Source organism: Falco cherrug, chromosome 3, assembly GCF_023634085.1.
Source record: "Falco cherrug isolate bFalChe1 chromosome 3, bFalChe1.pri, whole genome shotgun sequence".
NCBI classification, from domain to species: domain Eukaryota; kingdom Metazoa; phylum Chordata; class Aves; order Falconiformes; family Falconidae; genus Falco; species Falco cherrug.
In genome coordinates, this window is record NC_073699.1 from 4749911 (window position 1) to 4776674 (window position 26764).

The window sequence follows — 26764 nt, forward strand, 5'->3', positions numbered from 1 at the left end:
TGACAGTTAAAAGGCACTGCTTAGTGCTCCATCCTCTGGAAAAAAAAAAAAAAAAAAAACAACATGGACACTTCTACATGAAAGTGCTGCCAGTGGGGGCATTTCCCTGTGGCTCAGCTCCTCACATTCTGTCATTTCAGCATACATGCCTAGCGCATTTACTGTTACTCACCCCTCACGACTGATTTTCACCATCACAACTGCATTTAATGAGTTCTCTCTCTGTCGTACCCTTTAAGATTTCAATTTTGGGCACAGACAGCCTTACTGAACTACTCTCCCAGCTACAGCCCACCCCCAACTACCATCTCCTAATGAATAAAAATCAAGCAGAAAAATGGTTCCTCACTTAATCCAGTGGCGGCACAAGACAGTGGAGTTACAGCTCTGGGGGTGCTTTACTTTCTTCCTGTTCCATAGTACATTTGCTGTCATCACATCACACCAACAGCAGCAGGACACAGGGTTTTAATGCTGCCTGTCCCTAATGTTTCTTCAACTCTGGATATGCAGGTGTGCTTGGTTCCAAGTACGAACTGAAGGCAGTGGCTGTAACTGCGGCATCACTGCTTTGCTGAGCAGGGAGCTATAGGAGCATGTGGTTGAAATTAATCCCCCCAAGATACCCCACTGAGCCTTAGGCCTGACAATCTACAACCAAATCTGGACGAGCCAGCTGCTGGGCTCTGTGCTAAGATGGTCTTTCTTGATACCTTTGAGTTGGGAGCAGGAGTATCACCATGTGAACTTAAATTTAGAAAGGCTTTTCAGAGGCTTAATGCCCACAGAAATAACTGGGAGTTAGGTACCTAAATATCGTTGTGAGTCTGGCCACACGTCATCACATACAGGCTGACAAATGGCCCATCAGGTAGATTTAAACTGATAGAAAGCTATAATGACGTATTATGTGTCACCTTCAACTGATTTTTAAAGGTGCTGAAGAACTGGCTGTAAGTTCCCGACAGAGAAAGGCTTCGTGCCAAAAGCAAATCTAAAGACACTCTCACTGCTCTGAAGATATGATAAAAGCTGTTTCTGAAGTCCTTGGTTCCTGCATTTTTAAAAGATGCATTACTGCATAAATAACAAAAACTTTGCTTATGAGTTTTCATTTATTTCCTCACTAAACAGTGATTTTCACCTAGAAGTTCAGCTTTACTTAGGAATCCAAGGGCAGGAACTGCTGTCCCTAGAAATGTTTTATTTCCTTCTTTCACTCAAGGCTGAATTGAACTGATGATCCATATTATGGAGCTTTGCTGGATGCCTGGTACCTACAGGGAGCACTCTGCCAGCTCCTTGGTCTATAATTCTGACAACAGGATAGATTGCAGAAGCGGCCTTATAAAACTCCAAGACAAGAGAATCCCCCAGTGCTGCAGGTTAGTCTAAGAGTTAATTAACCCAGCTACAAGGTCAGGCGAATCACAACTTCTACAAAGAAATAATGATAATAACCAGGAAGAATACTCTTTTAGCCATTGCCCATTTTCAATATACAGTTTCCTTCTTACACACTTTTGTTTGGCAAAAGAGTCTGCATCTGTAACAATCAGCATGAAGGTCTACATCTATAATAATAACACAATGGAGAAAAATAAGATTATCAGCTCTCATTTCAGACGCTGAATGTTACAATTAATGGGGTGTCTGCATTTGGTGAGGAAAGGCATAATTAGTGTATTTGGGAAAATTGACCACTTTTACAACAGTGAAAAACCACTAATACGAAACGTAACTCACTAAGGTCTGCAAAACAAGGTTGGAGAAAGCCAGTTCATTTCCATACACATCACATCACCAGAGGCTTTTAGAATGACAAAGGAAAAAAAAAAAAAAAAAAGGAAAAAGGGAAAGAAAAGGCTACAGAAGGATTGTCACAATACAGAGTCAACCCCATTTATCCACCCATCCATCCTTGACAGATGGTTTTTTGGTCATACTTCAGAAACTTCAGTTATGGAGTGGATATAACCTCCAGGTAATTTCTTCCTGTGTTTCACTCTCCTCCATGCTGCAGAAGAAGTCTATCCTAAATCTCATTTGCTGTTGTTTTGGGAAGAGAGTGGGAAAGGGAAACACAAGACTGGCAGAGAGTGGGAGAGGGTACAGCATTGAATTACAAATCCCAGAATCGCTGAGAGTGTAAGGGACCTCTTGAGATCACCTAGTCTAAAGAAGGGGGGTTTTGTGTTTAGACTGAATTTCAGTGTTTTAGTTTGTTCCCATTGCTTCTTGTCCTGGGAATGGATACCACTGAGAAGATGCTGGTTCCGTCTTCTTAGCTTCCTTCCCATGAGGTATTTATACACATGGATAAGATCCTCCCCTGAGCCTTCTCTTCTCCAAGCTGAATAATCACAGTTGTCTCTGCTGTTCCTCATATGAAATACATGCTCGAGAAGAAGTAAGGAACAAGAAAGCATTCAACAGGTTTCGTGTTTAGTGTAGGAGGGTTTGATAGCTTTGTGTAGAATTTTCCTCTCTGTGGAGCAGAACAAACGATGACACCAGGGCAAGAGCTCATGGAGAAACACAAGGCAGGTAACTGAAGTTCAAGATGATGTCAGGAGACAAAGTCCCCAGACAAACACACCCAAACCTGCCCAAAACAACCCAAGACTCAGAAGCTGGGGAAGACAACATGGTCCCAATATAAAGAGTAAAGAGATTATGCCTAGAAGCTAGGCCAAGCACCAGGAAGTTCTGTGAGGTGGCAGCTGAGATGAGGAACAAGCCAGGATGGTACCAGACCAGGCAAGAGAAAACTGAAGGATGCACATGGCCAGGAGGAAGACCTTGAATTCAGGACTAGCAGAAATAGGCGGAGGACAGAACAAGATAGTGAGATAAAAGCTTGGCATTAGCTAAGGCAACAGAAATGAGAAACAAGCCTGAGTACCCAGAACCAGAAATCTGGGGCACAGCTTTGGCCAGAAGATCCACAGAGAAGCCATGAGCAAACAGTAGGACGGCTCCAGTTACCTGAGGAGTGAGGAGCAGCACCAGCCAGGTTTATGGACCAGTCCTCAGCCAGCTAGAAAGACTTGTAAGTCCCTCAGTAACCAGGACATTGACTGTGGCCAAGTTCCTGGCTGTTGTGTCTGCTTGCTCACAAGAACCATCACAGGATGCCTCACCACAAAGACGAAGAAAGTTCATAGTTGTAGGCTCTAGGTTGGAAGATGAGTAGGCACATTTCCCAGGCAGTTAAGCTGGCACTTTGTAAAAGTACTAGTGCTTAAAGGATACAAATCCTTTATGCAGATAATAAAGTGAAATACATATATTACTCAGTTAATGATTTTGCATCTAATCATGAGATGCTATTATCAGTTGCTAAACGTTGCTTGAGGTTATCTTCAAGACAGGACAGATGTTTTTGTTTTGTTTATTATTCCAGTTATCAGTTTTGTGCAGCTTTACAAGATTTCATTTTCTGTGAGCAATGACCCTATACGCACCACCTCAGAACCCTGATATCCAAAGGCTAAAATGAACCAAATATGCAGACACCTTCCATGGTGCTACAGCCATTTGGGTTCATTCCCAAACCACAGGAATATGGAAGTTAATATACAAAAGGCTGAAAATATAAAAATTCTTCTTTAATTCCATGTTTCAGAAAATCATTCAAAAGGAAGTTTAGTCATTTCAGTCTACTAATTAAGAATGTTTTACTTCTAATTTTCCCGGGCAATAAAATATTCCACTTATTTTAAAAACAAAAACAAACAAATGGGTGCAGTCTGAGCTGATGGAAAGTCATCATAGCTGGTTGGTCTGGCTTCGCTCCCGCAGTCTTTCTGGGTAAACAACAACAGAAACAACAAAGTACTTAACCCTTAATTTGAAAAAGGAGTGCAAATGGGCAGCTCTCTGTAATCTGTGATAACTTGTTCCAGGTGGTTAATTATGTTCATTGTTAAAAGAACGCTGGGTTTGATGTCATTAACAAGTAGCCAGTCTTTCAGTCTACCACTACCCTTAGCACCAAAGACCCTTTACTAAACTCTGATTTCACAAAGGTTCTTGCAAAGATTGATCACCTCAGTTGTTAGCCCCTTCTTAATCTTATGTGACTACACTGCACTTCTTGAACTTCTCACTATTAGACTTGCTTCACAGTTCTTTAAACTTTCATTCACTTCATTTCTACCTACTGAATTATGGAGACAAGGACTGGCCATAGCATCCCAGCAGTGGTGACCGAGTTGCCTGATATGGAGACAGTCATATCACTCTTGACAGATCCTGCTTATACACCCAATGATTGCACTAGTCCTATTTGTCATAGTACCACCCAGAACTCAGATCCAGTAGATCATCATGCCCAGAATTTAAGTGCAAACTGGACCTCCACACTTCAAGGGCCTCTTTCTGTGTAGCCTTGGTGGTAATGCTTTACAGTGATGCAGCACACTACCACTAGCTGATACAAGCTGTAGCAAGCAGAGGTTCTACCCTGAGACTGCTGTGAGCCAAACAAAATAGGTTTATTCCCCTTCCCACATGCAGCAGTTACACATATACTACTTATCAAGACCAGGTGTCTTTAGTTGGCTGGCCTTCTCCCAGGTCATGAATTTATTTACCCTGAGATTTGACATAATTTACAGACTTTAGAGCAAACAGTTTTCCTTGTAGTACATCATATTTTTAATATTTATTTTTTTTAAGACTGTGTTTATATGGAGAAAGAGGGGGAGCAGAGAAGGGCAAATCAATGCAGATTGGCTCCAGGATGAAAAAAAATATTGTCAAATCAAGCAAACGCAAGTCACAGGACAGTCTCAAAGATTCAGTGAGCTGAGTAAAAGAGCTAAAACAGAATAAAAAATAACAACCCCTCATCTGTAAGAAGGAAAAGAATTACTATCGATTTCTTAAGCTGAAGTTCAAACCAGCATAGATAAATTTACTGTAAAAATGTTAATATTGACAATTCAATCAATGGCTCATGGTTACTCAGGGAAATTATGCACTTGCTTTTTTCAAGCCTGATGCTAGCAGGACTCAGGTGACAACCCGAAGACAAACTGCTGTGATAGTCTACGACACAGCTGGCAGCCTTAGGTCATAAAAGGCTCCAAGGACTGAATCCATGTTGACACAGGACTAAAAATTGCTCATTCTTTTACAAGGCTAAAATCCATATTAGCTAACTGATAACAACATCTGCTATTAACTGGTCTCTTGTGATTAGCAAATATGTATCTCAGTGGGAGTACTACCAAATATTCCTTTTAGAAGCTATTTATCAAGTCCTAAGTTCTATGAATTTCTTGATACTGCTTTTCACAGCCATTGAGATACACCAAAAGCAGCTCACACTCTACCAGTATGGAGCCTGTAGCTGGTGAGGAGGCTTCTGACCATGTATAAATTCTGTGCCAGCAGAACTGAAAGAGCTGATCAAAGCAGCAATATATGTCCAGGTACTAAATAACTACTACAAGGTTAGCCTAGAGGAACCAAATAACATAAAGCAGAGGCTCGGATGGAAGTAAAGTGAAAAATCAGGGTACTCACTCAGTTTTTTGAACAACAGGGAAGCTTCCAAGTCGTACATAGGCGCTCTGAATTCCATTTTCTTTCATTCCAAAAATCTGTTTCACGCTGAACGAATCCATCAGGTCAAATCCTGTCCATAATGGAAGTGTAAATACCAGACATTGATCAGGCAGTGGGCCATGTCTTCAATGTACTTAGCTATCTATCTTAGCACACAAACACTACACTTCAGAGATTAACCTTGCTCTTGTTGGGAAAAGGCAGAACAAAATTCCGGCATGGTCTAATCTGCTTAGTCCAAAATCTCAAAACTAAGCATAAATTCAAACTGTAACAAGTCCTGGAAAGACTAGAACAGAGTTCTCCAGAAATCAATAGTTATTGGTCGCACTGCCACAACACCCTGAAAATGCTGTATAATTCATTAATCCACATGTAGAAAAATGCCTCGGTGCAGACTGAAACTTATTCATAGAATCATGGAATCATAAAACAGTTTGGGTTGGAAGGGACCTTCAGAGATCATCTAGTCCAACATCCCTGCCATAGGCAGGGACACCTTTCACTGGGTAAGATTGTTACTCAAATCCCCATCAAACTTGACCTTCAGCACTTCCAGTGATGGGGCATCCAACTTAGACTACCTCATTTGCTTTCAGGATTGGATGAAGCACACAGGTAGATCATAATAGGATTTTTTCTTATTCAGGCTATGCATTCGCAAACTGTAAATTTCTTGATATATTTTTCATTAAGGATGAAGAAGGGTTGTTCTTTGAGAAATGCCATGCAGGTCCAGAGGAAAGTTAAGCCCTAGGTGTGTCAGAGTCCACATTCAGAATCAGCAAATTGTTTTGTTTTAGTCACACTATTAATTTCTTCTGTGTCAAGTTCAGATATTGCCTCCACTTTCCTTAGAAGGAGCTGTGAAACAAACTAATTAATGTTCACAGAGCATTTCACACAGGCTTCATCTGGCTAAATGTCAGCTCTCAAGACAGGGTAATAACAAAGACTCTCATTCAGTTAGGCACAGGGAGTCAAATACAGGTGGCTTCTAGGGAAAGATTAATATACTAAAACAGATGCCAAAGTGCATGTTTCTCTCCATTAACATAAAGAAAGCTTAAGCATGCTCAACCTCACCTACTAAAGGTCTAATAGCTGGTGAGATAACCTACACTCTTAGATAATCCATTGCCAAGCAAAGCCCGTGAAGGTTATGGAACACTGGTTGCTGAAGGATTTCAGTAGCATTACACAAAATATGGCATCAGGCCATACACTCAAGAATGAAGATCTCTGCCGAGGATGAGATGCACCTCACCTAATTCTAGCTGTCTGAAGAGGAGACATCTGATGTATACAGGTTGCTTCATTTCCCTTGTGGGTCAGCAGAGAAATACAGGAGTCTCGAAGAGCACAACTCATCACACCTGTCTCAGACCTACCTACAGACAGGCTGAATCACTCTTTGGCAGTGCCTACCTCCTTCCATTCAGCAGAAAGGGAGCTGTACAGAGAGTAATTTTCAGACTGCTGAAGTTGGGTGAGATATATTCTACTTGTAGGGCATGCCATCCATTTTGTGCAGTGAATGAAGCAGAAGTCAAGAGGAAAAATATGTTAACTAATCACACATGACTTATATTTACATTGTCTCTTTAGCCATCAGGATTGAATAAAGGTTGCAGATGTTTGAATTCAGACTAGCAATATCTTAAGTTTATTATCCTGACCATTCATGGTAAGAGCCTCCTTAAACAGATACCATTCCATTTCTAAGTGGGAGAAAAAAACAAACAAGCCCAAAACGTTATCATTTGAGCTGAGAAATTAGTCAAGGCAGACTGTCCAGGTGGACAGGAAAGAAGAAACCTAGGGAAGCTTCCTGATTAATTTGTGCTAATACTATTTCAGCTGAATGACAAGAAAATACATATAGCATTTAATTATTTATTATTATTATTTTGTTTATTTAATGTGCCTGGAAACACTTTGGATGGAGTATGTTCCCTTGTTGACTTTAGGACTGGAGCTGGGATTGTGAGGGAGACAGCATAATGCTTTTAATTCAGTCTTGAACCAAAACGTTAATGTAAAAAAACTGGCTATGCTGTAATCATGTCTTCAGTAGTTGAACAGGATTTTTCACCTGGCACTGGCTGGCTGCTAATAGTGCAGTGGACACAGCCCACTTAGATCTTTCCCCAAACACCTTACTGGCCATTAAGTTTGTCATACAACATTTCTGGGCTGGAGTGATAGCAGAAATATGGGCTGATCACTGGGTCTTCCACCACCAACGAGGGACCATATTGCCAGTGCCATAGGGAAAATGAGATCCTACACATACTTTCCCAATTCTTTGCACAAGTGAAGGTAAAGAACATACCTGCCTAAATCAGCAAGGACAGAGCTAGTGTTACCTATTGCTCCATGCTGAACCTCAGGATGAAAGGCAAGAGTTTCCTGGTCCCAGCTGTTTTGATTTAAAAGGTGGGGTTTTGTGTACCAGGGCAGGTGTGGTTTCCCAAATGGCTTATAAACTATTTAATCACTAATGTCATAAATCTGGCAATTAATAAGATGAATAATGCTCTTTGATCATAAGCCTCCTACTTCATTATAGCTACTAAAACAATATGGGGCCACTGAAACTCTAACATGATTACATCTTCTGAAAAGGAGCACACCCTAGTCCATTAACATTAAAATTAAAATAGTGACCTGAAAGAGAAGCTCAGATTCCTAACAGCATACTTGGCTTGAAAAGCAATTTCTTATGCACTGCTCTGCTGATCAAATCAGCCGAATGTCTTTACTTGCGAATAATAACTCCCTTACAGGAACCAGCCCATTTTTCCAGAATCAGAAAATATACTCTGCCTGTTACATGGACAAGATGGCAAAACTTGGCGCTGGACAATTTCTACATTATCTAACTAATATGCCAACCAGATTCTCTTTTCCAGGAAAGATGCCCACACTGCACCCAACCACACCCTAAAGTGTGGCCAAAGGATGAACAAAGAGCTCTGTTCTTGTCCAGTAGTGTTATGATGTTTGTTTCCAGATAATTATTTCAAGACCAGACTAAAGGGGCCATGGTTGGTTGCCCTGAGTATGAGCTGGATTTCTGCCTGGCTCCATTAAAGATCTGATCTGGATAGCATGGTGGCAGCTAGTGTGCGTGTTAAGATTTTCCTGTCTTTCCTGTGCTCAGGGGCAAAAAAAACCCCAAACAACCGAAAATAAAAAAGTACCCAAACCTAGAAAACCAGAGCAACAAAGGGAAGTTTGAATAGCCAGAAAACACAGCAGTGTGCACATTTGGAAAGTCTTTTCAAAGTAAGACAAAGCCATTAACTTCTTTAGCCTGAAGAAACCTTCTGAGAAAAGTCTCCTGCCTTGCATTGCCAGGAGCCCAAGATTAACACTCACAGGGCCGACCACTGGGTTGCTTCTAATTGTGAAAGTCTGTGGTGAGACAGCAGCCTGGAGGGGAATGTGGAAAGCAGGTAAGAAAGGAATCAGGAAAGGCACTGGACATCAGAGACTCAAGTGATGTGTCCAGAATATATTCCTTATGGAGGATTTCCAGACACAAGCACTAAATATAAAACAAAGCAGCTTTTGCAGGAAACGCTCCATACTCTAGTTTTGCTTAAAATTATCAGCCCAGTTCAATGCATTGATGGAGTATCACCAATAGCCAAGGTCAGGGAGGTTGCTATCAGCTGCCGGTTCTCTGAGACTTCTAAAAATAGCAATCTGTATTGCCTGTGATAAAATAACGTATTTCACTTTTACTGGAGAGAGGTCCATGCAATAAACTTTATGGTAGACTAGTGCAGTGTATAATTTCCTAGGAAGAACAGTATCACTTGAGAGCATTTCAGCAAATACATGATCTTATCAATTTTGTTGCCTAACACTTCTGCAGTCTTGAAAGTTAAGCTTTCATGGATTGCCTGTGTTCACAAGGAAAAGCCTGTGTGCTCACTAGGTCCTCAGCAACCCTTTCAAGTCATCCAGCACGGTGTGCAAGGCTATTACTGCTATAAAGAGCCCTCATTTTTATTACCTTAGTCACTTTCTGTGCTAATACATACTTTAAAAATTACAGGAAAAATATGTCATAATACCACATCCTAAAGTTAAATAGTGCATTTAACCAGCTGTGTCTGGCAATTAGTTACTTGAAGCCAGGGTGTAAATGAGGCTTATTTTTCTTCTACTGTATCTAAACCTTTGGCATCTTTATCTTCCACAATGCTCTAGGCTGAAAACAGCTATTTCTGGACAGAAAAGATATGTCTCAATTCAGGGATGAGATAGAAGTGTCCAGATCCTGAAGGAGAGACTTACTACTTTATTCAGCATATGTTGCTGCTGTTGTTACAGTAGCCATCATCTGCTACAGCATTTTTGCTGTTCCTGACATTCCTTTCTCCACAGGGAAGGAAATCTGTGTGAGTATCAGATTTTAGGGGTATTTTTAAGAGCTCACTGAAGCCTCTGTCTTCAAGGCTCTTCCACAACATCAAGATTACCCTCATCTCTACCAGTATATCACTGCCCCAACCACAGTTTCATCTGGTGACAAGAAGCAGTATTTAGGAGGAGGTGAGGTGCACACTGATGCTCTCATCCTTCAGTGTCCTAGCCTTGCTGGCACGCTGGCAGGAGGCAGTCAGAAAGTGCTTCTCCTCTTTCTTGATGGCCAGCTGCTTAGGTTGGTGAGCTGTCTACGATGACAACACTGGGGTCAATGTCAAAGAAGCCAGACACAATCTTCATATTGTTCCAGCATCCCTGTGGGGCACACAGGTGCTGCTTGTTTGCTCATGGCAATCCAGACAACAGGGAAGGTCAGAGTCCTGCAGCTCAGGTACTGTTTAGACCTGTCTCATTGTGGATGATTGTAAAAAGGAGTTTGAAAGAAAATCTTTCATGGGACTAATTTTTTTCAACCATCTCTGGCTGTCAAAAGAAGTAATTTCCAAAGACACAACGGATAAGAATTCTCTCTTCTTGCACAGTTTTATTCAATTCTAGTTCACCTCTCCAGCAAAGACAAAAAAAGGAGCAGCTTATTTTCTGCATGGATAATTCACCCCACATCCAGCACTCCCAGCTCAACAGTTTGATTCAGCAGCATCAGGCAGCAGTGGTTATCTGACTTATTCCCAAGGCATGAAAGACTGAACCTCTGGAGGAACAAACCAGAGGGATTTACCGGTTGCTCACAAGCCCTGCATGAAGTAGGGTGGGGATGACTAAAGGGGTTGCACAAGTCATCAGATATATTAATTTGTTATATTTTACAAGCAGCTTGCAAGGGGATTTTGGAGCTATAAAAATTTTCTAAAGCCTACAGACTAAAAAGATTTGAGAGCATTTTAAAAAGGTTCTTGCTATTAACTAATTGACTTTGGTTTCCACAGATGTTATTAGTTGGGATTTAAGCAGCACTTCAGGCTGGCCTGACTTCTCACCAGATCCACCAGGTTTCAGTGAGGCGAACAGCTAAGAGCTTAAGTTAATAATGAGGCTTTGTTGAAGCACAAGGAACAGCTCTTACACAAGCATGAAGCCTACTACCTTCCAGGTGATATTCCATAAAGTAGTTTAGAGGACACTTTAGATGGTGTCATTTTTAAAAATTTATAAACCAGATTTACCCCTGGTACATGATGCCACCACTCAGGCTGTTGGTTTACTGATGCTGGTTTGCTTCCTCTGCATCATGGGGAGACAATTTCTGCTTTTCCTTGGCCCCAGCGAAGGAGCAAACCGCGAGAGTCTCATGCAGACCACAAAAAGAGCTTGATCTCAGCTCAAGCACGAATCCACATTTGGGATTATGAGAAGCAGAAACCATTCTTGAGGTATGTAACAGAGTTATACCTCAAAAAGGAGGAAGCTTGGAGAGGCAGCGAGGCAGGTGAGCAGGCAGTCACCAGGCTGAACTCTGGGACCACTCTGTGTCAGAAACATCAGCCTAAAGCTTCAGTCAAAAGCAGAGGGGACAGATACAGTATTTGGTACCCTCACACAGCAAAGATAACACAACACTTCAGGAAAAATAAAAAGGCTATAAAACCAATAAAAAAATTAGGCCAAAGAGACAGTATGAGAGAGAGGACAAAAGCACAAGCAAATGCACAAATACACAGCTACAGCCATCCCACCTGGTGGAAAGGGCTGTCGCCATCTAACCCCCCGCCTGCTGCAAAACCAAGAAATAAATACAAGCCCACAGCAGCTGCCTCTGAGGCAGCACCTTTCAACACCTGATCTCACGTTAACAACACTCCACTTTATGTTCTGTTTAGCTGCATCAGTCTGCTCATTCTCTCTTACCCATTTCCCTCTCAGTTTTTGGACAGTTGCAAGTGGCATATTGACCAACACTGAAAGCTGGTTTTTACACTGAACTCTTTGCCTCATTACTGAAGTCTTTTCTGTGTTGAAGTCATTCTCCATTTTCTCAGTGATGGACATCTGGCTTAGTGCCATGAGCCCTCTTTCAGCTCCTTTCCTGCTCCAGTGATTTACAAGATTAAACCGAGTTCATTATTCCTTTGATGTCCTTACATGCCAGATAGGCTTGCACCAGCTGAACGTACCAGGACTATTTGTATTAGGTTCTGATTTTAATTAGTTCCTCTATTTTGAAGTCCTCTTTTGAGTTCCTCAGGTGTTAAGGTGTTCTGTGTTCCTCTGGAAAGCCATACAATGGCATAACTGCAAACTCATCGCTTGGGATAGCAGTGGGGAGCAACCTACACTTATTTGAATAAAGGTTTTGTTGGTAGCACCCAAGAGGACTCTACGCATATAGCTGAGAACACAAAGAACAGCAGATAAGTGTTTATAGACCAGAGTGGAAGGACTGATGAAACAAATCCTACTGCTTGCTCATACAACAGACTAGTATTATTGTTAGGGTAAGAAAAGGTATTTGAGGAGAAACACCTTACTAAAACATAACCTGCTATATTCTCCTTGTAATGCTACTATCTGGGCTACAGGAAAGCCCCACAAATATGTTATTCATGAAAATAAATATATTCCTATTAATTTTAGGTGCTATGAGCAAAGCCTGATACGAAAGCAGGTAGAGACTGGTCTCTAAGAGATCTGGTGGTTGCTTTATGCCAGATAATCAGTACAAACCAGGTTAGACCTACAGGTGTACCAAAATCTGGCCACATCTGTCGTCAGCATTCACATCAGACTGATTTAACTCCAAGAATTGGGAGGAGTTTACTGAAATTGTATATGCGTGTCCTTCCCATCATGTGTGCACAATGGCCAGAAAGCTTGCACTGATGAAGACTCTATGGGATAGTTTCTCCAGGCCCTTTTTTTTGCAGTAAACTCTTTCTGAAGTAGAATTAATCTAAAAAATTTGGACCAAGAATTATCTAGAAGTACCTCATGTTCAGACAGTCTATTAGTCCTTTTACAGCCAACAAATTGGTTGCTTCTTGGGCTATGAATAGTGAAAAGTTGAATTCATTTCCTTTTCATCAACCTCAAAAGCACTGGAATAAGAAAAAATCCTGCCTTGTTTAACTTCTGGGAGAAAGCCAACAGTAGTAGGGTTTTTTTTTTAAAAAAAAAGCCTTTAGGGATAGATTTATTTTTATTCTTTTTTTTTTCTTTTAATGTGCAGGTAGATCTGAATACTTCATGTAGATTTCTCTGCATGGTTAACCCTTGTTAAGTCTTTTAATTGAACACAGAAGTCAAAATTTGTCACTGATGGGTGTCCTGGTTTTGGCTGGGATAGAATTAATTTTCTTCTTAGTACCTAGTGCTGTGTTTTGGATTTAGGATGAGAATAATGCTGATAGCACACTGATGGTTTTAGTGGTTGCTATGAGATGTTTATATTAACTCAAGGACTCTTCAGTTTCTCAGGCCTTGCCAGCAAGATGGCTGGAGGGGCACAAAGAATTGGGAGGGGACACAGCCAGGACAGCTGACCCAAACCAGCCAGAGAGGTATGCCATACCATGGGATGTCATGCTTGGTATATAAACTGGGGGGGGTCAGCCAGGGCCTGTGGATCTCAGCTCAGGGACTGGCTGGGCATCAGTCAGTGGGCGGTGAGCAGCTGTACTGTGCATCACTTGGTTTCTTGTGTCCCTTCACTTTGGATTGGACTCCTCTCCCCTTCTCCATCCTTTTCATTATAACCATTATTGTTATTATTTTTATTATTGTTCTTTCATTTTTATTCTATTTCAATTGTTTTTATCTCAACCCTTGAGTTTTACATTCCTTTCCAATTCTCCTCCCCATCCCTCTGGGTGAGGGGGAGTGAGCGAGCGGCTGCGTGGTGCCTAGTTACTGCCTGGGGTTAAACCATGACACTGGGATTCAGACCAGGTGAAGACTTTCGCATGGACCGCTCAGCTGTTATCATTTTTTTGCTTGCAATAGCAGATTCCAAAATAGTTCCCCCATTCTTTCTCCATGTTTCTTGATGTCTTTGAGCAGCTCAGCTAAGCTACCTGCTCCAAGGTACCTGATGCCTAGCATCGGTCACATTATTCACAGTGTCAGAAGTCCACTGAGATCCATGATGTTGGGTACTAGCTATATCTCTGAGCATATTAGGAAAAAGATTAATTTATAACATGGAGTTTTTATTCAAAGAACTCGTCCCAGCTCTGCTGGTGACAGTGTGGTTATGCATATTTTGCTGGATACTTGAGTGTTTCCGGGCTCCTAGTCCAGATCATAGAATCATAGAATGGTTTGAGTCTAAAGGGACCTTAAAGATCACCTAGTACCAACCCCCTGCCACGGGCAGGGACACCTGCCACTAGACCGGGTTGCTCAAAGCCCCGTCCAGCCTGGCCTTGAATACTTCCAGGGATGGGGCATCCACAGCTGCTCTGGGCAGCCTGGGCCAGTGTCTCACCACCCTCATAGCAAAGAATTTCTTCTTAATGTCTAATCTATATCTACCCTCTTTCAGTTTAAAATCATTACCCCTTGTCCTGTCTCTACAGACCCTACTAAAAAGTCTGTCCCCATCTGTCTTATAAGATGCACATTCTGGTGACACCCTACCTGCCATTGGGGTGACTGTAAATTTTCACTTCCCAATTCTTTAGTTTCTGTAGAAGGGAAATTCCTTGGCACATAAACTGAAAAGAAACCACCACAGGTCCCCACACTGGGTAACCGGGGGCGCTGGACACCAGGCATGCAACATTGCACATCTAATGCACAGGTTAAAGCCAGCCCATAGGACTGCAGCAGCTACACTTAGATGTACACTTAGATCTGTACTCACAGGTGACTTATTAGTAACTATTTGCCTGCTTGACGTGGTTTTCTTGGAGTCCTTGAACATGGGTGAATTGTTTGGCAACCTCTGAAAAACTTCAGAGACATTGAAGTGCCATGATCTAGGCTATAGTGCTGAGATTAGCTGGTGTACAACACATAGACTCCTAGAAAACAAAGTCAAAAGGAGCTTGCTAAGGTCACCTGCACTGAAGGTATCACATCTACCAGCCCAGACAAATCCACCCCACAGCACAGTTCCAGCCATTTCCTCCAGCTCACAGGAGACTGAACTGACTCTTGCAACCACGGGTCAGCTGTTATTTTCCCTATTTATTTCTCATGGAGATACAGCAGCTACAGCCAGATGTATGTAGCTCAGGAACCCGGTTTCAAATTCAACTCTCCAGATCCTTAGAGAATGTAGAACATTAGCACTCAAGGCAGTGCTAATTACTCTCAATGAAATTCTGTATGGGCAGCTTCCTAGGGCAAGCGTGTGCGGGAGGAGGCAACGAGAACCCCTGACCCCTACCACCATTATCATTACCTAGTGACAGGGCAGTGAAAACCATGACAGCAAAGCAACTGTGCCACGACACAGCAAAGCTTCAACCTTCCACCTCATGTCCCATGCATGTCAGAGCTGCATCCAGTCCTACCTCTATGGGTATAAGCTTGAGGATGGAGAGGAGAGCAGCTGGCACCCACACAAATAGCTAGCTTCACCATCCCTGTGTATGTGCAGTCTTTTGTAGAGGAATGAAGCTGGGTTAATTAGCATTGATAATATCCAGCTGTGGGCTGGCTTCAGGGGCGGTGGGTTGGCTGATGTTGATAAGGTGCGGCTGTGGCTGATTAAGTTAAGATGTTGGGCAGCCAAAGAAGAGAGAGCAGGAAGAAGCAGAGAGAAAAGACAGAGAGAGTGCGAGCCTACCCTGGGTGAGGAGGGGCAAGGAGAGGGCAGCAGAGGGACTGGCATGAAGAGTGTGCTGGTATGAGATGGTAAAAAGACCTTGTTGCAGCCGGCTAGTTTGGAGAGTGCTGTGACAGTCTGCTGGTGAGCACCATGTCTGTGCAGCTACTGTCTGAAGACAGTGATCCGTTACAAATCTCTGCAGCTATTCATGGATTTTCCACTTGCCTCTCAGGGCTTCCCAAGGAGCCTGTGAGAGGGACAATACAGACTGCCAAGTGCAAAGAGGGCAATATGCCCATCACACAGGCACCACAAAACCACTGTTGTCCCTGGGAGGACATTGGTCTAATGTGCTTGTCCTGCAGGTTCAACAGCCAGGACACTCCAATTTTCTCCTGCTACCACGTGTTTTAGTGGGCAAATATAAATAGTCCCAGGGATATTGTAATTAGCTAGTGAGTCACCGGCATGTCTGGAATGTGAACCCTGTGCTGCAAACTGCAGGACACTGGAGACATACTGACAGTTAAACACAGACACTGCCGTCTATAATTGTAGGGTACTGGCTTTACAACCAGGGCCTCCATCGTAAAGTGCCCAAAATCTTTTATAGAGCTACAGAAAAACACAGAGGTCATAAATATACTGGCATTTTGCTCGTTTGCGCATGGAGGTTTCTGAGACAGGGAAGAGAGTTAGAGGCTGAGGTTAATCTGTGGTACAACCCATAATGTGATTTCTGCTGTTATTCATACATACAGCCTGTGTGGCTACTTAGGAGTTAGTGTCAGGGCTTTTATGTTCCGTCCTTGCTCCCTTAACACCATCCAGCGTGGGATGTATAGTGTGATCTGGGGGTTGGAAATATCCCTTCCCAGGGTTAATTTTTCTCAGCACTTTATGGAAACCATTGCAGGTCTTTCTTTACTCCTGTGGCAGATGCCCTCTGAAAAGCGCAGTCAGTATCTGTTGAGGAATATTATCTCCGTTGGTGGATAGTGTTGAGAACTAGAGCTCAGCCCATTTTTAATACTAAGGATCATCCAAATTTCTGCAATCAAATCCCATGTCCTGCAGGTCTAGTTTAAAATACAAATAATTTAAATGTGAAGTTTTAAAACCTCAAGAATAATAATTCATTTTCAATAACTTTCATGTGTTGCTTCAGTGCAATATAATGGTTCATAAAAATACACAAGGGGCACATCTTCACAATGCAAAATGTTATCATTGTGTTCTCCTGTCTGGTCGTGATTAATAGTAAGCCATGATCCTTTGTTAAATGCTGATGGAACCAAAGTGACAATTCAGCAACATAAGAGGTATGAAGCATCACAACTGAGGTTTTATTTTGAATACTTCAGGGCAGATGAGTTAAACCCTCTTATGTCTTCATTTCTCTACTCAATAAAAAACCTTCATGGTACCCACAAGGATGCTGTGAGAACTTTGTTTAAAGTACCATCAAGCATTGCTTTAAAATATCAGACTTTCTGGAAGAGAAACAGTGTTTATCCTGGTATTCTAACCAGCTTTTTTGCTTTCTTTCAAAATTCCCTGTGTGATTTCTAATGCACGCAGAAAAATTTATATTCTGAATTTACATGTTATGACCTGTTAAGCAGATGCCACTTTACCACCAAAAATTTGTATCAGAAGTAAAGCTGCCTGTATATTCCTACCTCATACAATGCTATTTCACTGTGGCAGGCCTTACTGAATGCTACAGCTAGGCATTTTTTATTTAAGTGCTATGATACTAGAGGGTCATAGACTACAGTCCTCTGCTATTGAGAGGACTTCTGACCATCCATCGCTGTTTATTTGTCTCCATTTCTACTACTTCACCGCTTGTTCCAGTACTTCATATCTCTGACAGTTTGAAACCTTCTTGTAGTGTCTTGAATGTATCTCCTAAACAGTCGATATCCTTTTCTTCTTACATTCTTTGTCCTTTAGCTTGAGTGATTCCCCTATCGCCCTCCTGCTATTCCCCTGATCTATTTGCAGAAAGCAATAGTATCTCCCCTTTCCACCTGTACACTAAAAGATTAACCAAACCCAGTTTTTTAATCTCCTGTTTAAAAATAGCCTCTCTGGTTGCTGAACACACTAATAGCTCCTCAAGGCTGAATCTGTCTTTCCTGGGCTAAGGAGGTCTGAGCACACTTTTCTAGATAAGCTGTAACTAAAGGCCTGTCCACTCTCAGGAATTCTTCCCTATCTCTAAAAGACCTGCTTTACCTTATCCACTAATGACCTTTGCCTTTTTCCCCAGCTGTGCAGCACCGTGACTCACAAACATCTGCTAAGACATCATCAGTTTTCAGAGTACAAGTTTATAGCACAAAGTCCTGTTATTAATCCGTATGTACCATAACAAACCTTTTAAACTAATAGTCCCAAGTCGGTTGGGAAAACGCCCAGGTTTCTGAGGCAAACCAGTTCATCCTTCAAGGATATTCTGATCCCAATCTATATAGTAGAAACTCACAAAGACCCTGAGGAGGTCCACCACCGTCTGTCCTCCACTGTCTGTCCTCTGGTTTGTTATTCCCTTTCCTAGAAAATTCATCATTATCTCCCTGCTAGACAGTTTCTGGCTCACTTTACAACATTTATTAATCTATATTGTTTTTCACTTTAGCTGTGACTTTCAATACAGTACTCCAACAAATGCCTGCTGAAGTCCAGATAGATGAGATTTACTTCATTTGTTTTCCCTAAAGAAAAAAAATAATCACCTGTCTTTTAAAAGGAAAATATCACATTTATTCTTTTGGCTCTTCTCCAACTCATAATGTGGTTTTTCATGCAGATATTCATTTGATTATGCATGAAGCCATCCTCCCTACCCTCACCCCTACTCTCAGCCTGCGACTTAATGGAATCCCACGCATCTTCCACCTCTCAGTCACACCATTGGTTCCCTTGATCTCCCAAAGTTTGTCCTTTTATAGCTCATTTTATGATTTAGCTTCTGTTTTTTCTTCTACTAATCCAGAGTGACTCAATTCACAATCACTTAACTACAGACACACGCTTGAAGGTAGCAGGTCACACTGTAACTTGTATGCAGGTAGGGTATACAGGAAAGGGCTGGCATTTCTAATGTTCTGTGTGAAACGATTGCTTGGTGCATTTCACCCAATAAAAAGAAAAAAAAATCTGCAGAAAGACTTTTGTCCCTCTTACCTTCAGTTCTGACATCTTTTCCCTGTCTGAGAGAGGGAAGAGGCGTTTAATCTGTCTTTCCTTTTAGTACAGCCTTCCCTGCCTCCAAAATGAGATTTACTGCAGCTTCCACTCTATAAGGCTGCACTTTGCTTCCATCTGGAAAGAAGTTTGTGCAAGATGCAGTTCACTATAAAGTTCTGTGTTAGGAGCCTGCTGGGCCACGAGGAATTTTGGTTGTCATTAAGCTTCCAGGTGGAGTACAAGACACAGGTGTGAACTTCAAATAATTGAACATATGAGCACCTGGGTAGCAGAGGAACAGCCTCCCCCTCAGTGCTGTCACCGGTGAATCCACAGAAATCCCAGAGCTGACCTGCTCTCGCAAGTGTGAGGGAGCAGGAGGCAGGCTGCTCCTCAAAACTGAAGCGCAGTCCTCTTTGGGGCAGAACAGAAAAGCCTTTCAGCAACAGCTACCAGCACAACGCAGTCTTTTGGCAGAGGAAACGCAGCGCTTTAAGCTAACAGAAATTTTCCAGTTACTTCAGCTGGGAGAAGGAAATGATTTTCTGTTGGAATTGGATCCAGGGACCCCGAGTCTTCAGAAAATGCTATAGACTACGTAAGGTGTACATAAGGAGTGAAACAGCATTTTGGTCCTATACTGATCCATCTCCAGCAGCACAATGACCCTTAGCAGACCCAGAATATCCATTCAATTTTTTTTTCTAGAGAAGAGGAATACATTTTCCTAATCACTAGGAACAGGAAGAGAAAGAAATTGTTGTTGTCTCATCATACAGGAGTAATCAGGAGCCTTCTACAAAACCTCTTGTGTTGGTGGAGAGGGGCCAGACATGTCACTTCAATTAAATGCTGTAACAATCTTGTTATTAGGTCACTGCACAGCACAGTGAACGTTTAAACTTTACAGTGAACAGAGGTTCCCTATATCAAATAAATAAATGTCCTATGCTATCTGTTTAACCAGCGGAACACACACGTTGCAATAAATGAAATTCTTTTTAGATATTAGGGGAAAAAATATTCAGTGTGATAGTGGCAAAACTGGAACAGTCGCCCAGAGGACCTGTGGAATGTCCATCTGAGACAGTCAAAACCCAACTATACGAGACTCTGAACAACCTGTTCTAACAACCTGTTCTAGCTGATTTGAGTACAAGGTTGGACCAGACGATTTCCATAGGACCCTTCCAACTTGAACTAGTCTACAGGTCTAAGAGAGCAAAATCTTTTAAATTAAAACACTGAGTATTGACTGGCTTTTTAGGAGGGAAGTGGGATTTGAAGAAAAAAAGGAAAAATAAGTCCAAAATTTACAGAAGAGCATAAGTGTATGTATACACATATCTAAATATACATGTGTATGTGAATCTGTACCTCACTCTACTCAAAACTTTTGTGCCAGACCTGAAGTAGAATTCTTGTTCTTTACACTACACAACAGAAAATACATTTGTGAAGTCAGATGAAAGCACAGAGCCTATTAATTAACACTTGAATTAAAATTCAGACAAACGTGAACTAGAAATAGGCAGCCCTTTGCAACTCCATTCTTCTGGAAATGATCACATAGAAGATGATAGTCTGGGGAGGGACACAATCCTCCTACACATTTTGAGCAGCAGCTTCCACTGTAAGCAGGTTCATTCAGAATCAGCAGGGTTATCTGCTGAATAGCACTCCTGTTCGCACAGCCCGGTGACAGGAGGACGGTTAGAACAGGTTAATGCAAGACCTAGCAACAGACAGCCGTTGAAAACGGGTGTTTGGGGATTATGAGTTTGGGTCTAACAACCAGAAAAGATGTTACTACCCAGCATTATCGCAGGCCTAGATGTAATCAGACTGCAGCCAAAATAAGCTGCCTACAGACAGCACAGTTGGAACCGAAATTTTGTGCAGGCGGTGAAAATCCCCCAGTGAAACGAGGGAGTAGCAGAGCTGTCAAACCTTGACCATTTCTACTCATAATCAAATTGCGGAAAAGCCTCTGGCCTCCCACTGCAGTGACTTATGTTCTTGGGTCAGTCACAGATATTCCCAGTACATCCTTGATGGGCAGGTTTTCTCTGCCAACAGCTCAGTCTTGGGGGGCTAGAAGAGAGGCACAGCCCATGCGTGTATCTGACAGATTAAGTCCTTCAGCTGGGTGGAAAGATATATCAGAACTTAGAGAAAAGCAGAGATATCACCAGACTGGCTTTCCTTTTGATCTTTCACCAGCACTTCCAAAAAAGGTATTTCTTCCTGGGACTACTTTTCTTTTTTTTCTTCTTAGATAGACATATATAAGCATTTCTTCAGTGGTAATTACAATTGTGCTTGGACATCCCACAAGAATCACAGCTCAAATAAACAGACATTTAAATCTCACCAGATGTGGAGTGGTAAAAAAAAAAGTAATCTCCAAGACTTACTGAATTCCTCTATCTACTACACTAAGCTCCAATGGCTTTTTAATTTGTTATCACATCAAAAGAAAGCTCATGATTAATTTGCTGTTGACTGTCAACAGATAACTTTTCCAGCCCTGCAGTTTCCAATATACTTCTCCATTACCGAATATGTATTGGAATAAGAAAATGCCAGCTAGTAAAGGTGTAATGAATCAGAACGTCAGACTAGAAATGTACAGTTATACTATTTCAGTTCCCAGAATACAGCAGAATAGTGTCTCTTTACCTGGAATCTCATCAGTCCCCCCACTGGTATGTTTGAATCGATCTCCTTCCACATGGACATTCGGACACAGGACATCTGAAAAGCAAAAGAACCAGTACAAAATTATCTCAAGTAAACACATCGTTTTGGAAGCTGTGGAACTAACAAAGGCTGATCTCCTGGGGTTTATCCAACACTTGTACACGGTTCCCAAAGCAATAATACTCTTCCTAGTCTTTGCATGTCCTAAATACCTTTCCTCTATCCTACCCCCTAACCACATGCTGGGCAAGAGACTCAATACACTATGCCTGGTTTTTAACCACTTCTTGCTTACTGGTCAGTCAAGAAGACAAACAGAATAGGTGACCAGAGCCTCTTCCTCAGCTAGGACATCACTCCAGGTTTTTCTCTTTCAGCAGTCTGTAAATACACATGAAAGTCACAAAAACTTAAGAAAATACAGAGTAAGATTCCACTTTCAGATTGGTCGGAAGGGAAGTCCTGAAGGCCCAGGTGACAATGCGGTGCCACCCAAACTTTTCAGAAAGGATGGCTTCTTCTCAGAAAAACCTCAAACCTGAAGTGCTAAGGCAGGAAAGGGAATACAGGGCACAGAACGATCAAGTGACTTTAGCCACATCCAGGTCTCGTCACAAGCCAGTGCCAGAGAGAAAAAGCGAAGCCCACTCTCCTATATCTTACTGTACTACGTGTGATCCCCCTGTCAACACCCCTCCAGGAACATGACTATTTGTGTGTCGGCTCCTTGAGTCTGTTCAAGCAGCAAGCAGAGTTAAATATGATTAAAACTTGGAAGAATATTCACCCCTACACACCGGTTTCAAAAAAGTAATGAAAATACCCAGCCTTTTTCAGGCATTTATCATGCTCCCCATTAGTGTCAACACAATTGCAGGTAAATGCTTTTCTGCAGAGAACTGTCTACCTATCCACCTCTTTCCTGCCATATCTTTGAAGTAGCATTTATTTATGCTTTGTTTTCCCAGATCAATAGGTAATTGCACACTTGTAAACAATAGGGACAGATAGCTCAAGGAATCAGTTTAATGAGAATATAAAAATGAACTCCTGACTTTTCACCACTTGCACAGCCCCACATTTATGCCCTTTCTCTGATCTAAAGAACAACCAGGTGAGGAAAGGCGAGTCCCATTCCTTTATTTGACCAGTTGCACACATGATAATACACATATTCTCTGCAGTTCTAATAGTCATCTTGATGCATGTGGTATTTGGCACCCTCTCCACCTGTTTTTTTTTATTATTATTTATTATTTTATTATTTATTAGTACCTTATTTCTTCCGTATCACTAAGTGTTGTGCTTGTAAAGGAGCAGCAAGGGCCAACTGCTCCCTAAGGGATGGGGAGACAAGCCCAGGCAATGCCTTCACCGATTCTGGGCACAATCTCACAGGAGTCTCTGAAGACTTTCTGCAGCAGGTCTACCTTGAATTGTTTGTGAAGCTACATCCAAAATTATGAGATAAAAATTACTTTTCTGAGGACATTGCCAGCAGGTCTTTTATCTCTTCTGCTTCCTGACTCTGAGTAAAAAAAACCAATATTCCACAACGTTTGGTTAAGCCTAACAATAAAATCAGATAATTTTCCTGCTTTATTGTGCTAATGAATTTACGGTCCAGATTATCAGCTGCAGATGAGCCACTGTTAGCTCAGTGGAGAGAATGGGGACTGTAAAAGCCATTGCCAGAAGCCCCAACAGCCAACACAGAAATCAAACCCAGTCAAACACACGCAGCCACCCCTTTGCTGCAGCAGTGAGGGAGGCCAGAGACTGATTACTCATGCAAGTGTGTGTTATCTAGGGCATTTCAGATTTTGGTTGGATCATCTTTAGGGCTGCTGCTTCTACAGATAAAATTCAGAGTAGTCACTTATTTTTTTTTCACCACACCAGGAATCAATACTGATTGATGCACATGGTCACTTTGTGTAAATTTTCACCAGAGGTCTCTTTTGCTCCCTGATGCCTGTTGGTTTGAAAGCCAGGAGACTTCACTCAAACCTGCCTGTATCTTAACATTAGACATGTGAAATCATGTGGTAGGTTCACCTCCATCAGAGTTCTCCACAACTTCCCAACACAACAGGGAACCTCTCCTCTGTGAGGTGAACTTTATAAGTTGAATTTTTTTTAAACCGTTAAGACTTGCAAGAGCCAAAGTTAGGCCACCTTTACTCCCATCCATAACCAAGCTGTACTGACAAAAGATTTGCTTAGAAGTGTCAGAAGCCCTGTGCAGATGTTATACTGATCATTTAAATTCTGGCTTTGCTCACAAGGAATGCTCTTTTTGTTACAGGCACCGAGTCAGTGCAGGAAACAGCACTTCTGAGCCCCAGTCTCAGAACTGGAAGATGTATGGCTATGCAGTAAAATAAGGAATGTAAGAAATCGAAACGAGCAAAATGTCCCCAAATAAAGAGTAAACAAATGGAAAGCATGAATAAAATCACAAGAATGTCATTCACCTCTGCTGCCCAGGCCTCCTGAGAGATACACAGGGAAGAATAAAACAGCTCAGACACAGCAGTGCACCTCTTCATGCAACAGGGAGGTAATGTCTGAGCTACAGATATATAAATTATCGTTCCAGTCTTTAATGGCATCACACACCCTCCACCAGGTCCGATTAGAAAGAACCATGGCTTCCTAGCAAGGAAGTATGAGCTTGTGAAATCTTCCTAGTTTTAGCTCCTGGTTTGGAACCAGGATTGTACAGCAGACTCACGTGCTTGGCCTTCACGCAGAACTCTGTTGCCACAAAAAAACAGAAATGTCAATGTTAATAATATTTTTCTCTTCTTCCAGATCTGTTCTTTAAATCTCTTATTACCTTTTAAAGACCTGTGGCCTCACTTTGGCTGTCCTTCATTTTACAAATGTCCTGTCCTCCTTTTGGTTTCTCCCTTCCTGTCTGCATCTCAGACACAAGTATAAATAGTTCACAAGGGAAAGAAAATTATTGCAATGCTCCCTTTCCAGCCACAGCATAATTCACAAGGGCACAAAAGAGGTTCATGCTTTACCATCCAAGTTAGCAGCATGACTACTTGTGTCCAAAGGAGCAGCGTGCCCGATTGACAGCACATCCATCAGTCCCAACCAGCGATCAGGTCTCATTGCTACACCCAGGGACAGGGTGCAGCAATTTCCATTGATAGGAAAAGCAAGATAAAAGCTGTTCCTTTCCTATGGAGCCTTTATATGAGACCTCTGATACAGGTGAACGTTTTAACATCAAAGAAGGTTGTTTACGCCTATTCTTTCTGCTGCTGCCAGGCCAGACTTTGAGCAAACACTCACTGTGCTGGGAGGATTTGCAGCAATAAGCATCCACCACAAATGGCAGAAGAAGTGATAAAATCTGCACTGCAGCTACATCTCTAGTAATTTACAAACATTTACAGATTGCTAGAAGAGAAGATACCGACTGACCTAAGCTTTCAGCCACTGGTCACTGTTATGTCCCTCTGGCCATGTAATTCAAAACTATATGAGTCTGCAGATGCTTTTAAATACATATTGTTTACAACTACTTCTTTGTCCTCAAGTTTATGTAATATTCTGTCAATCCTTTGCTTTATCCACAAATTCTATCAGCAGAAACTTTGCATTTATGTCCATGTGGCTCAGGGAAATTTTTAATAGCACCAGAATTGGTATATATCCCTTTTACAGTTGCACTAGAAATGACAACTTTCCACTGACACCTGCTATATGAGATCAGTCAGCTCTTAATCCCCTGTGGAGTGTTACTTTTTAATGCAAATGTCATTCAATATGCAATAACAATGCCTAAGAACAAATATATTATACCTAGGTAGTTACCATATCAACAAAACTGTAACTGTCCACAGAAAGAAATTAGTTTTGTCAGAGATGACCTCTTTCTCATAAAATTATAATCCCTGAATAGGCATACACAATAATTCCCATTCTGCAGTACTTTATTCACTGGCTTCAATGTCAATTATTTTTTTGTGAGTGAGATCAGGCAAACTATATAGCTATATGTATGAATAATTTTTCATTTTTAATAGCTTTATATTATCCTAATTTCAAAATCCCATAATTAATGTTGTACTAGAAAGTTATACATATGTAAGTTTGCAGACAACACCAAGCTGTGTGTGTGCAGCTGATGCACCTGAGGCACGGGGTGCCATTCAGAGGGACCTGGGCAAGCTCAAGGAGTGGGTCCCTGTGAACATCATGCGGTTCAACAAGGCCAAGTACAAGGTCCTGCACCTGGGTCAGGGTAACCCCCACTATTAATACAGGTTGAGGGATGAAGAGGCTGAGAGCAGCCCTGTGGAGAAGGACTTGGGGATACTGGTGGATGAAAAGCTGGACATGAGTCAGCAACACGCACTTGCAGCCCAGAAAGCCAACCGTATCCTGGGCTGCATCAAAAGTAGGACGGCCAGAAGGTCACGGGAGGGGATTCTGCCCCTCTGCTCTGGTGACACCCCACCTGGAGTGCTGTGTCCAGCTCTGGGGTCCTCAGTAGAGGAAAGACGTGTTGGAGCTGGTCCAGAGGAGGCGACAAAAATTATGAGGAGGCTGAAGCACCTCTCCTACAAAGAAAGGCTGAGAGAGTTTGGGTTGTTCAGCCTGGAGAAGGCTCCCGGAAGACCATACTGCAGACTTTGAACGATTAAAGGAGGTTTTTAAGAAAGATGGGGACAGACTTTTTGCAAGGGCCTGTAAGGATAGGACTAGGAATAATGGTTTTCAACTAAAAGAGGGTAGATTTAGACTAGATGTAAAGAAGACATTTCGTACAATGAGGGTTGTGAAATACTGAAACATGTTTCCCAGAGAGTTGGTAGATGCCCCATCCTTGGAAACATTCACGGTCAGGTTGGACAGGGCTCTGAGCAACCTGATTTAGTTGAAGATGTCCCTGCTCATTGCAGCAGGGCTTGGACTAGATGGCCTTTAATGGTCCCTTCTAATGCAAACTATTTTGTGATTCTATGATTCCCAGGTACGTTTCTTCTCTTTTACTATTGTTCTCTAGTAATCCAGACTTGCCAAAGATGACTGTAAGTTTTATTAGGATGGCTGGTGAATTTCTGAGTTGCTCGCTTCTTATCACCA

General features: G+C 42.0%; 1 protein-coding gene across 1 annotated transcript in view; it reads right to left on the reverse strand.

Annotated features, from left to right (window-relative positions):
* Nucleotides 1–26764, reverse strand: part of COL22A1 (collagen type XXII alpha 1 chain) — a 237305-nt gene that overhangs the window by 144882 nt on the left and 65659 nt on the right. Inside the window, exons 4-5 of the mRNA XM_055706167.1 lie at nt 21632–21706; nt 5536–5647 (exon numbers count right to left, since the gene is read on the reverse strand). Of these exons, the coding sequence (XP_055562142.1) occupies nt 5536–5647; nt 21632–21706 (187 nt within the window). The remainder of the gene's footprint in view (nt 1–5535; nt 5648–21631; nt 21707–26764) is intronic.